Genomic DNA, 13,540 nt, shown 5'->3' on the forward strand with positions numbered 1-13,540 from the left:
TGGGGTAATCGGGATGGGTGTGTCAGAGTCGGTGCGGTTGGCGCAGGATAGAGCAGGGTTTAGAGCTGTTGTGCATAGGGTCGCTATGAGTCGGAAAAGACTCGATGGCACATAACAACAACAACAACATGTACAACAGCCTTAAACTCTGCCTGATCCTGTGCCAATCTCACCATCTCCAACACACCTACCCCCATTACCCCCAGTCAATGAATCAAGCCACTTCATAGAGGTCCTTCCCCTCCTGCGCTGTCCCTCCACCCTCCTAAGAATGACATCCCTCCCAAGGACTGGTCCCTCCTTGCAACATGTCCAAAGTATGTCAGACAAAGCTTCAGAATCCCTGCCCCCAAGGAGCAGCTCAGCTTCACCCTCTGTAGGACAAACCTGTTCGTTTTCTTAGCAGTTATGGTATAATAGAATACATTGCATTTTCTTTTTATAATAAATTACTATATACATCAATGTATCTTTAAACGCTTTCTACTTTTAATGACATTGATAGCTTTCTTCACCTTCTTTACAACCCAGTTTTATTCTGTAATGAAGTTAAACCTATAATTACTTTTTTTTTTGAAAGTTCATTTTCTTGGAACTTTCTCTGTGCTTATCTTCCTCTTGAAGCTAGTGCGAGTAGGAATTATCTAGATAGAAATTCAAGATGTTGACTTCCTACTTTCAGCAATCAATCTTCTGCTATCCTGGTTACTAATTCAATCTTTACTTATAAATTGAGATAACATGCTAAAATAAATTATTGGAAAATAATACAACAAATTCTAGTCTTAAGTACAGTTAAGAAGGGGATTGTTTTAGGAACGCTGATTCCAACATAGAAAACTTTAGATTTGAAATTGGAGAAGATAACAAGAAGAAATGCTCACTGAGTTCATCCTTGAAACATCTTTATTGGATATCTGAAAACTGGCTGTCACAGCCCCTTTTGGTTGCAGCCAGCTCCTTCCACAGATGGGAATTGTTGGAATACTTGAAGCAACATTCAACAGTGGCTAACCATTTAGCAAAGAGACAGTAATCCACAGGCTTCTTGAACTCCACTTGCCTCTCATCAGTAAAATCAGTGTATATAGAGAGACAGCATAATTTAAATATGTTATAAAATAATTACTTAGTGCCATCAGTGTAGTCCTAGAATATAAATCAAGTGGCCATTTACATACACCGGCAACCTCAGCATCTGTCAGAGCTCTAGGGTAGAGAACTTTTATTTCTGATCTCTCTACCTATTATGCTTAATAAGAAGGTAAGTTATTCAGCCTAATTATTCTGTTAGGAACTACAATGAAATATTTCAAATCCTGGGCTGTCGGCAAGCTTCACATTGGGATGGTACACATTCTGGATACTTATCAGTGAATGTTGTCCTTCATAAAAATGTCACGTCTTCTCATCTCACTTCCTTCCTTAGAGATGAGTCTATACATTTAGCCTTCTCCAAACATATTCTCACTTTCTGGCCAATATATATGAATGAGTGACATGTGGTTCTGTCTATGAACATAGAATCTATCTCATTATTCCCTAGAGAGACTTCCTCTTTGTAGATGCTCCATACTTATTTATGAAATTTGTCCATGAAAATTTGGTTATTTTAGAAGTTCCTGGGCTAGCTACCAAAAAGAAGTCATTTATTCACTTTCAATAACATTCTCCCTATTATCTCAAAAGACTAAGGGAAAATGTAAATAATGGGACGCTATTATGTGCCATGAAAATCCTCTTAATATTTCTTCTATAAAGTTTGTTCAATCTCCTCAAGTATGATTTGCATCCCTAAAAGCTCACTGGAGGGTCAGCTATGTGTCGGTTTGGACTGGACCATACATAACAATAACAGCAATCAAGTCTGTGAGTTTTCTTGTCTGCAGTTTTACCAAGGAGGAAATTGAGTTTGAAATCGAGTTAAGTGTCCACCTTATAGGGCTCCTTAGGAAGGAAATCAGAATCAAAATTCATTCTTTTCAGTTCTCAACCCATGTTTTCTTTCTACATATAAATAATTCTCACATCTATTCTATAAAAAGGGGGTTTAGAAAAATAAGATGTACAAACTCTAGACATTTTGATAAAAAATATTTCCATATGATGAAACATAAGAGTTTAAGAGTGAGAAACTCAGTCTTCATGACTTATTATGATCATCTAATAAGGGAGAACTGGTGGCCCAGTGGTAAGAAACTGTGCTGCAATTCAAAAGGCATAATGTTCTAATTCATCAGCTACTCTGCGGATAACGGTCAGTTATGGGTCGGTTCTGACTTGATGGTAAATAACAACAATTCATCTAAGCTTATTCTTTGGTTTGGTTTGGTTTGGTTTGGTTTGGTTTGGTTTTTATCTTAGTATAATATTGTTAGGTGACATTGAATAGGCTCCAAAGTCTAGTGACCCTGTGACAGTATGTACAATGGAACAAAGCACTCCCTGCTCCTATGCCATCCTCTATCTCTGCAGTGTCTACAGGGCTCAAGTTCACTATTGCAGCCACTGTGTTCATCCAGCTCATTGAAGATCTTTTTTTATCACTCTCTGCTTTACCAACCATAGTTTCCTTCTTTAGGGTATGGCATTCTCCTGATAACATTTCCAAAGTGTGTGAGACAAGATTCGCCACTCTGGCTACATTTCTTCCAAGGTAGATTTGTTTGTTCTTTTGACAGTTTATTCAATATTCTTCATCAACATCACAATTCAAAGGCATAAATTTTTCTTCAGTCTTCCTTATTCATCATCCACCTCGCATAGACAGTGATTGAAAGTGCCATATGGTGGTATTGTTATGATAATCAAAAACAATTCAAGTCTGTGATGTCAAATTAGTATTTACTCCTGAGCTAGAATCTATCTAATTGCTACCTGGAGGATTATATTGAAAAAGATGATGCGGGAATATCGAGTAAAGGGTGTTGCAATCAGTGACTAGTTTCAGGGATGGGAAGGACAAATGTGATCTGAGATAATGGTGGACAGTTAAAACTCACATAGCACTAACCTTAGATATAGTAAGAACAAAATAGTCTGTATTTCTCCTGTCATAGGTATTTCCCACATCATTAGAAAGGTCTAGAATGCAATGGAGAACACTAGTGATATAGTGTTTACAAAAAACTTCAGCTGCTAATTGGAAGTTCAGAAGTTCAAACCCATCCACTGCTTCACAGAAGAAAGAAGTGGTACTCTGCTTCCAGGAAGATTTACAGCCTTGGAAAACCTATGGGGCAGCTCTGCTCTGTCCTATAGGGTGGCTATGAATCCAAAAGATTTTGATGACACTGGGTTTTAGAATGTAGTGGAATTCCCATGTGATGTGGTGGCCATACATTTGGCTATTAAGAAAAAGTGGAGAGTTGATTTCAGAAAAATCAATCACTGAAAAAATCTTTGGATTGTACTTATTCTCTGATACACAGAGGTCTCCAAGAATCAGAATTGACCTCACTGCAATTGGTCATAAAAATACTATAATATCTGACTCTCTAAGGAGATTTGATGACTCAATGGTAAGGAATTTTGCTGTTAACCCAAAACTATGTGGCTCAATCACCATCTGCTCTGCAGGAGCAAGATGGACAATCTCTTCCCATGTCATTTACTGCCTCTGAACACTTGCTAGAGGGCCAGCTATGAGTTAGTTCCAACTCAATGATATACATAAACAACAAGAAGGTCAATGTTAAGGACTGTTTCTAGAGAGAAGCTCAAAGTTTCTACTTGGCTGAAGAGGATATAAAGGAGTGATGTCACACCTCTGAAGACTCTGGATCCTGGGGATATTTGGAATGTACTTTATAAGTATCTTGTGAGAAGGATGGGCAATCTCCTCCTGTGCGATTAACTGCCTCTGAGAATCTGCCAGATGGTCAGTTATGGGTCCATTCTGACTCTATGGTACACAATAACAACATATAATGTATAGTACAATATATAGCATATAGGTATACAATATACAGTATATGGTACAATATATAGTATATTGCACATACATAGGTAACTGCCAGAGGTTCAAGCAGGACTTAGAAGAGGCTATGGCACCCGGGCCATCATTGCTGATGTCAGATGGATTCTGGCTGAAAGTAAGGAATACAAGAAGCATGCCTACGTGTGCTTTATTGACTATGCAAAGTCATTTGACTGTGTGGATCATAACAAGTTGTGGCTGACATTGAGAAGAATGGGAATCCCAGAGGACTTAATTGTGCTAACACAAAATCTATACCTGGACCAGGAGGCTTTGTTCAAGGAGAGCAAGGGAGTACTGCATGGTTTAAAATTGAGAAGGGAGTGCATCAGGGTTGTATTCTTTCTCCACACCTATTCAATCTGTATTCTGAGCAAATTATCCAAGAAGCTTGATTCTATGAAGAATAGTGTAGAAACAGAATTGGAGGGAGACTTATAAAAAACCTGCATTATATAGATAATCATGCTTGCTGAAAGTGAGGAGGACTTGAAACACTTGTTGCAGAAGATCAAGGATTGCAGCCTTCAGCTTGGATTGCATCTCAATCAAGAAAACATGGGTTCTTACCACTGAACCAACAGCCAGCAGCATGAAGAATAGAGAAGAGATTGATACTTCAACAGCTTCTTCTTGCTTGGATCCACAATTAATGTCCTTGGTACCAGCAGACAGGAAATAAGGACATGTCTCACACAGGGATAATCTGCAGTTAGGGACCTCTCCAAATTATTATGTCAGTTTGAGGACTAATGTGCATTTAATCCAGCCCATTGTCTTTCCAATCACTTGCTAAGCATCTGAGAGCTGGACAATGAATAGAGATGACAGAGGAAGAATTGATGTCTTTGAGCTGTTGTGTTAGAACAGAGCACTGAACGTCCCATAGACAGTCAAAAAAACAAACTTGTCTTAGAAAGGGTAAAGCTGGACTGCTCTTTGGAGGCAATAATGATGAGGCTTCAACTTCATATACTTTGGGCATGTTTTTAGGAGGGGCTCTTCCTTGGAGAGGGACATGATGCTGGGAAGAGTGGAGGGTAGGTGAAGCAGCAGAAACCCCTTGACCAGGTGACTGCTGCAATGAGCTCTTGTATGTCAGGAAGTATGAGGCTGGCACAGGATAGAACAAGGCTTAAATATTTTGTTGATATGGTCACTATGAGTCATACTCAACTTGAAGGTACTTAACAACAACAACAACAACAACAACAACAACACAATATATAGTATAGTATATCTGTTTGAGACTATATACATACTCAGCCCATACTCTCCCTCAATTCTGAAAGAACAGAGAACAGTAAAATCACTTACCACTGGAGGCAAACACACGCAGAGCCCAAAGACAGTGAAGGAGGTTCTGGCTGTTGGATAGGTTTTTCCTGACCAGAATCAATGTTACATCAAGTGCCTCCAATTCCAGTGCCTTCTGTCCGAACTTTTTATCTAAGAAGACAAATAAACCAGTCTCAGTTTCACCTTACATTGATTCTAAAGTTTGTAAGGTGCATGGGGTATAGAAAGACGGGAGATGGAGGAAAATAATCATAGCCAAAAAACATTTTCAGACCTCATAGAAAGTGCTGATAAGTAAGTCTCAATGGAGCTAGATGACTCAGAAGAGCTAATTAGAGTTCACACATGATCCATCTTTCCTTCAGTAATGTTTAAATTAAGATTTGTTTGTTGTCTGACTCATAGACATCTATGTTTAAGAGATTTCTTTTCCTCATGCACACAAAAACTACAGTTTGCATATAAATTTCTTCTTTTAATATATTTCTAAAATACCACTGTTATAAAACAGAACTGACATGGGGATTAGGGTGAAAATGTGAAAAGAGGGGATAAATAATGTACACTGCATTGGAACAGATGGAAGAAAGAATTGTTTAAAAGGAATATATGATTAGGCATTATTTGTATAACAACAGTCTAGAATAGCATAGCAAAATATACTGGTGTGGGGTTGGGAGGGGGGAATTATGCACCAACGAATGAATATTGTTTTTTTAAAAGTGAACTGGGAGGAGGCTAAGGTGGAAAATATGCAACAATGAATAAATGAAAATCCAACTTTTCTGTAAATTTTTATTAAAATCACAAATAAAAACAAAGAGATACTTCTAAAATTCAGAATACATAAGTGACATGATATACAAATGCAATATGTCAACATCAAGTAAGTCTTTCTTCAACCATGTCTGTAAAAGATATGCTAAAACATGTTATTTGGAGAAACTTGGAATGAGTGTAAATTAATGTGTATTTTGTGAATTTTGCTGGATTTGTGATAATTGCAATGTGAACATACAAGAAAATATCTTTTCAAAGAAATGTAGTCTGAAGTATTTAGGAATACACTTCTGTCAGCATTGACTTTAAAATAAGAATAAGCCTGTGAATGACAAATAGTTTACACAAATCACCACATTCACTCTTAGACAAAGACTAGACAGCACTCAATAACTGTTACTGACTATACTAATCAAGGCCAGGGTGGATGGGTCCTAACAGAATGGGAGAAAATGTGGAAGAGAACATCAAATTTACACTGTCTTCAGAAACAGAAAAAAAAAAATAATCATACCTACTAGACTAAATGAGATTGGAATACTGTTGCCCTGAGATAAGCCTCAAACTTAAAACTAACACCTGAAGTCACCTTGTAGCTAAATAACAGATTGATTCAAAGAGTTTAGGTCAACCATTCAAATCCACTAGCAATTTCACAAGATAAATATGGGATGGTCGGCTTTCATGAAGATCTATAGCTTGGAGGCCTGTCCAGACATTTTGAGAAAGTTCCACTCTATTATAATTGAGTCTGAATTGACTATATAACAGTGGGATTAGAATTGGTTTATATATAAGGTCATCATAAGCAGCACGAGTGGCATCCACTTCCTAAACACCGTGCCTCTGGAAACTCTATGGCCGTTGATAAATGTTATTATAGAAAGGCTTCAGTCCTTTTATTCATAGGGTTGTTATGAGTTGTGCTTGACTCAACGGCAATCAAGAACCACATCATCATAAATTAGATACAACTTAATGGCAACCAACAACAGAGTCTCAGATGGTTCAAATGTTTAATGTGCTCTGCTGTTAACGTCTAACTACAAGGCCTATGGTTTGAGTATACTAACAGACTACCTGGGAAGAAAGACTTGGATATGAAGTTTAAAAAAATCAGCCACTGGAAAAAAAATCTATGGAACACACACAGCTCTATGTCAACCCACATGGAGTTATGACGAGCCAGAATCAATTCAATGGCAACTATGTCTGCCTCTGCCTCAGAGATTAGAAAACAGTAATTATAAAAATTTCAATTTTCAAGGTCTCACAGCTACCGAGATATGACTCTCAAGCTTATGCCATTTGCCACCAGGGAATCTCCTCCCGAGTTATTAACAGCCTCCGAAAACTCGCTGGAGGGACAGCAATCAATAGGTTCCAACTCGAGGCACTCAACAATAGCAATGTTTGCCTGAGCTCACATGTCCAGTTTTTACTCTCATTGCTTCTCATTCTTCAAGCTGGAACTCAAACTTTGTGACTATATCACCTTGGGGTAACATCATTCTTGGTTTCTCACACCAGGTTCATTACGTCCTGTTATCATCTAGTTAATTGCTCATTTACTATCAGGCCTTCCCAAGTTAAATATAATCATTGGGAGAGCAGGCCTCTTATTTATCTCCATTACTGTGGTATTCTCAATGCCTAGAGCAGTGTCTAGGGATCTCTGCTGGCCTAGTAGTAAGAAGCTGCACTGTAATCTTAAAGGTAGGCAGTTCTAATCCACCAGCTACTCTGTAGAAGAACTAGCAATCTCCTCCCATGCTGCCTCTGAAAACCCACTAGAGAGTCAGTTATGGGTTGCTTCCAATCCAGTGGCACACGACAACAACAAGAACAGTACCTGGCCCTTAAATGCATGCAGTAAAAACCATTGAATATTTAATGAGTAAATATTGATGGTTTTTGTCTAGGGCATACTTTGCTTTGCTAGTGCTGACAAATAAGGCCAAACCCATGATGGTCATAGGAGACAAAATGGGACCCAACTTAGAAGGGCTAGTCTATGGTATAAAGAGGCTGGCAAATACAGAAAGAAATGCACAACCAGGAGAGGAGAGCATCAGTAAATGTGACCTTCAAAAGATTAAGTTCCTATGTGCATCAAATTTTTTCCAATAGGGTGGAAATAAAGCCTACTGAGTGGTGGACAAACACCAAACATTTGGCAATGCCATTTCAGACAAAGGTTTCCACAAACATCTACAGAATTCTACAGGGTCTCTGCAAGAAAAAAACTGATTACAAAATGGGAAAAAGACATGGAAGACTTTTCACAGAGAAAGACATTTGGATTGCCAACAAACACATGAAGAGATGTTCAAAGTCACTGGCAAGAAGAGAGATACAAATAAAAATCACAATGAGATGCCATCCCACTCCAGTAGCAGAGATAAAGTTTAACAGGACAGCAAGAAAAAAATGTGGGAAAGGATGTGGACAGATTGGAACTCTTCACACACAGTTGAAGGGATTGTAAAATGGTATAAGCACTCTGGAAGACAGTTTGACATTACCTAATAAAACTGAACATAGAAATTCCATATGGTCCAGATATTCCACTGCAAGGACTGTATCTCAAGGAAAATAGAACCAAAACACAAACAAAGATTTGTACACTGATGTTCATAGCTGTGATAGTCACAATAACAACAAAATGGAAATAGTCAAATGTCCATCCAAAAAAAAAAAATAGATTGAGAAACCATGGTACATTCCCAGAAGGAAATACTATGCAACACTCAGAAGCAAGTAAATTGAAAAATACTGCATAACATGGGAGCATTTGAAGAACATTATGCTGAGTAAAAGAACTCAGTCTCATAAGGACAAATACCGCATATGGCCATTATTATAAAAGTAGAAGGATTACTAGTAAAATGTATGCAAAAGTCCAAAGGAGGGAAGAAGGAGCTGAGAATGGAGTGGGGAGAGATCTTGAGTTCATAGAGTTATAGAGGAAGAGGGAGAGGTTGAAGGAATTAGGAAATGTCCAGTGGGAATCTGAAAAGGTGAGGTAATGGTGGGCATGGATCAATGGTGATTAATTTTATTAAACAAAATGTATGGAAATGATCTTATAGGAAACAAGGTGAATAGAGGAATACTTGAAACACAATATATATAAACAAAATACAAAGTATAAAAATTCTGTAGGCAAACCAATACAAAATACAAATTTTAAAAAAATTTGGTTTTCAATAATTATATTTGAATTGCTGAATGTGCTCAAAAAAGATGGAAATATTGAAAGGCAAAAATGTTTCAAAGCCCTTATAACTTTGGCTGTAACTCCCAGCACTAGATATCAAAAAGTCTACCTTTGAGAAATGTCATGTTTCTCTATCATGACACATATAATGCTGTGAACCTGTTGCTGTTGTTGTTAGGTACTGTTGAGTCAACAGCTCATGGAAACACTATTACAACAAAAGGAAATTTGCCCTTTCCTGTACTATCCTGGTAGTCCCTGCTCCACCGAAGCTTACTGTTGCAGCCCCTGTGTCAATCAATCTTGTTAAAAATATTTTTCTTTTTTTACCCTTTACTCTTTAAAACATGCTATCTTTTTTTTTTTTTTTCAGGATCTGGTCCCTCCTACTAACACACCCAAAATATTTGAGACAAAGTCTCACCATCCTTCCTCTAAAGAGCATTCTGACTATATTTCTTCCAAGTGCACATAATTAGCATCTAATAAATATTTTAGTAGTTTGTAATGTTCTCAGGAGTTCTCAGTATACAGATCTTTAAACCTCCAGGAAGGTCTAGAGTTTTTAAAAAAGATGTTTCAGGATCTTCTGTGAAGAAAGATATATGAGAATGGAGCATAAATAGGCATTGCTTCAGGTTCTCAAATTCTTTTCAACTAAGGTTTTCTCTCCAAAGACTAGAGTCCTTATGAAAAGAAGAGAGAATATAGACATGTAGAGTAAAATGTCATGTGACATCAGAGGCAAATTTGGCACAAACTAAGGATTTCCTGAAACCACCAGAAACTTAGAGAAAGAAATGGAACAGATTCTCTTTCAGAGCTTGCAGAAGGTTTGAACTTGTTAATACCTTAATTTCACACATCTAGCCTTCAGAACTGTGAGATTAAATTTCTATATTTTAAGCTTCCCAGTTTATGATATATTTTTAACAACAGACCTAGAAAACTAATACTTACATATAATGTCTATATGATATAAAAGTATATTTAGAGACAAGTTCTATTTTTTTTAAATGATTGAAAGTTGCCTTGGGGTATCTCTCTTCTTTATCCATATGACCAATGTTACAAGAAGCATACACCTTCTCTGGGCTCTGTCTTAAAGCACCATACTTTGGGTAAACTGACAGGAAAATTATCTCTCTACATGTCTAGTTCTATAATCATCCAAATGTCCTCGACATGTTTCTTCTTCTCTGTACTTTAGCACATGAGATCCCCAAGTCACTGTCATAATAACACCTCAGTAATCTATCAGTCACCTTCTTGGATCTGAAAGCATGGGTACCTCTTAGGCCAACCTTGGCCAACAGCCGGAAGAGAGGAAGGAGGATGTCATAATCTGGGGAAGACGTCCGAGCTGTGTCCACCAGGGTTTGCAAAAGGGCTTCACTTCCACCCTTGCTGATCATGTAGTGAATCCTCCGGTCTGTGCCTGAATTAGAATCAGAGAATCAACCACAAGCAGTCATCTTCATTTACCTTAGAGGCAGAAGTCACAACTAGAGGCAGAAAGAGGAATGATTCATCCCAGAATCCAAACTTGTGTAGTTCTTGAAGCAGTGTATGTTAAAATTGAACTCATAAGTAATTAGGAGAAAGATGCGTGTGATGTGGAAGTGATGGTATATTTAAGAACTTAGATGAATTTAGGGAGTACTGGTGGCCTAATGGCAAGAAGCTGCACTGCATTCCCAAAGGCACATAGTTCAAATCTACCAGCTGCTTTGTGGGCGAAGGATGGGCAATCTCCTTCCATGTGATTGGCTGCCTCTGAAAACCCACCAGAGGGTCAGCTTTGCGTCAGTTCCAACTCAACAGTACACAACAACAACAGATTAATTTACCTGTGTCAGCTATAGATAGTAGCACCTTTCTGAAAATTTATTGCAATCTTCAGTATGTGTATGTGTACATGCATAAAAATATGCATATGGGAATATATAAAATTATATACTTAATGGAAGAGGAAACTTCAGTATCCCTCTGTTTATCTGAATAATCTACAACGGAGATTGGATTGATGGCTTATTTTAGATCATTCTTCTATCAGCACAATGATGTTTTGGTGCTGGTTTTTAATAATTTATGGTAGTTAAATTTATGAGAGTGAAATTGGAGCAATACCTTGGAAAACAAATGCATAACCATTCTGTCTAGAGAGTTGAGAAGAGGCTAGTGGCTAGGATGAATCATTGCTCTTTCTAGCTAATCAGCTTATAACATGAAGTTCATCTTGACACATCATAAGCTCAAAAGACATAATAACGTGTCTGGGAGGGATCCTGGGTGATGCTGCATGGACAGGGCGCACTTGATCTAACCAAAGAGAACTGTCAAGTGGGACATTATCCGTAGAAAACATCCTTTAATATTTTAGTATCAAAGTAACACCTGGTACCAAAGAAATCATTATCACTCCCTGTTCTGTATCAGAACAATAATTTTAAATTTTCATTCTAAATATTTCAGGTCACTCTGGGCAAACTAAGGAGTCCCCAGATGTAGCATATGGTTAATGTGTTCAGTTGTAAACTCTAGCCCATCCAGAGTCTCCTCAAAGATAGGTGTGGCTATCTAATTCTGAAAAATCAACAGTTCAACTCCTGTGCAGTTTAGCTTTCAATATGACTTTTCCTAGCAATTATTTGACTTTGCTATGCAGATGAGGATCAGCATCAGGATGGATGGTGAAGAGATTGAGATTGTTCACAGCTCTAGTTTGCTTGGCTCCACAGTCAACAGTCTTGGCACCAGTAGCCAGGAAATTAGAAGGCACATTGCGATGGGAAAGTCTGCTGTTAGGGACCTCTCCAAAGCACTAAAGAGCAATGGTGTCTCTCTGGAGACTAAGGTGCATCTGATACAGGCCATGGTCTTTGCAATCACTTGTTATGCATCAGAGAGTTGGAAAATGACCAAGAAGGATAAAAGGAGAATTGATGCCTTTGAGCTGTGGTGCTGGAGAAGAGTATTGAGAGTACCATGGACTGCTAGGAAAAGAAACAGATTCATCCTAGAAAGGGTTAAGCAGGGTGGCTCCTTGGAGGCAAGGATTCTGAGGCTCTGTCTAACATACTTTGGACATGTTGTGAGGAGAGACCGGTCCTTGGAGAAGGACATCATGCTTGGGGGGGTGGAGGGACAGCGCAAGAGGGGAAGGCCCTCTATGAGGTGGATTGATTCAGTGACTGGGATAATTGGGATTGGAGTGTCAGAGACAGTGCGATTGGCACAGGACAGAGCAGAGTTTAGGGCTGTTGTACATAGGGTCGCTATGAATTGCAAGTGACTCAACGGCACATAACAACAACATACAGATGAGTGGGAACATGTGAAAGGAGTGTGTTAGACTATCCACAATGGGATTGACTACCTACCATTCCACGAGGGGTTTGCTTAGTCTTAACAATATACAAGGGGATTGGCTAGTCTTGTCATTGAATTGAACAAGACAGCAGAGAGAGGCAGAAAGATTTTCTGGTGCCATTGAACTAGAAGCAAGAGAATGTGGGATGTCTTTCTTGCTCTAGCTATGCCTACAGCAGCAACACCTAAGTAGTAATGTCTATGGCCTAACTGGAGACCTGAAATGAGATGGGACATTTGAGATAGGGGAGAGCCAATATTGGTAGGACTGAAAACGTCATTTGACAACAAGGTGTGGGAAACCAATATTGGAAAGATTGAGAGAACATGGAAGCATTAGATGAAAGTAGTGAGGATCGAGGCTAAGGTGCCAGTGTGTACATTTCGGGAGCTGTCTTGATTGCACTGTGTTATTAATTTGTATTATAAACTTTTACTTCCCTAACATAGTTCTGTGTGGTCTGTGAGTTATTGCATTGGATTTTTGAACCCAGAAAAGCATTAAGCTTGGTGTTGAGATGAGTAGAAAGAGGTATAGGAGCATGGGGGAATGTGTCTAACCTCATGGGAATTGATTTTGTATTATTAATGCTGTGAATGAGGACAGTTACTCTTTGTGAAGTTGGTAAAGGTCAGGTCTGGCCATTTCCACATGGCCCTGGCTCATTTTACAAAACTTCGGAGTACACTTCTACTGTGGCACAGATGGAGTAGCCATGATTTGGAACCAACTCAACAGCAACTGGTATGGACAAACTGAAGATAGCACTAAATCAGAAGACAGCTAGACCCATTGAAAGAAGGTAGTTCACTGAGTAGATGTTAGTGAATTATCCTTCCAGAAAAGGACAGCACAGCCTATGAAAAAACCCAATATAAATTAATCCTAC

The 13,540-nt window shown here is 38.5% G+C and overlaps 1 protein-coding gene across 1 annotated transcript in view; it reads right to left on the reverse strand.

Moving 5' to 3' along the window:
• Positions 1-10,693, reverse strand: part of AGBL1 (ATP/GTP binding protein-like 1) — a 1,027,235-nt gene extending 1,016,542 nt beyond the window's left edge. Inside the window, 2 exon segments of the mRNA XM_006885234.1 lie at positions 5,297-5,428; positions 10,570-10,693. Coding sequence (XP_006885296.1) covers positions 5,297-5,428; positions 10,570-10,693 — 256 coding nt within the window.
• Positions 10,694-13,540: the final 2,847 nt, after the last annotated feature.

This window comes from Elephantulus edwardii, unplaced genomic scaffold (assembly GCF_000299155.1).
Source record: "Elephantulus edwardii isolate Elephantulus edwardi_28Jun2011 unplaced genomic scaffold, EleEdw1.0 scaffold00041, whole genome shotgun sequence".
Classification (NCBI taxonomy): Eukaryota; Metazoa; Chordata; class Mammalia; order Macroscelidea; family Macroscelididae; genus Elephantulus; species Elephantulus edwardii.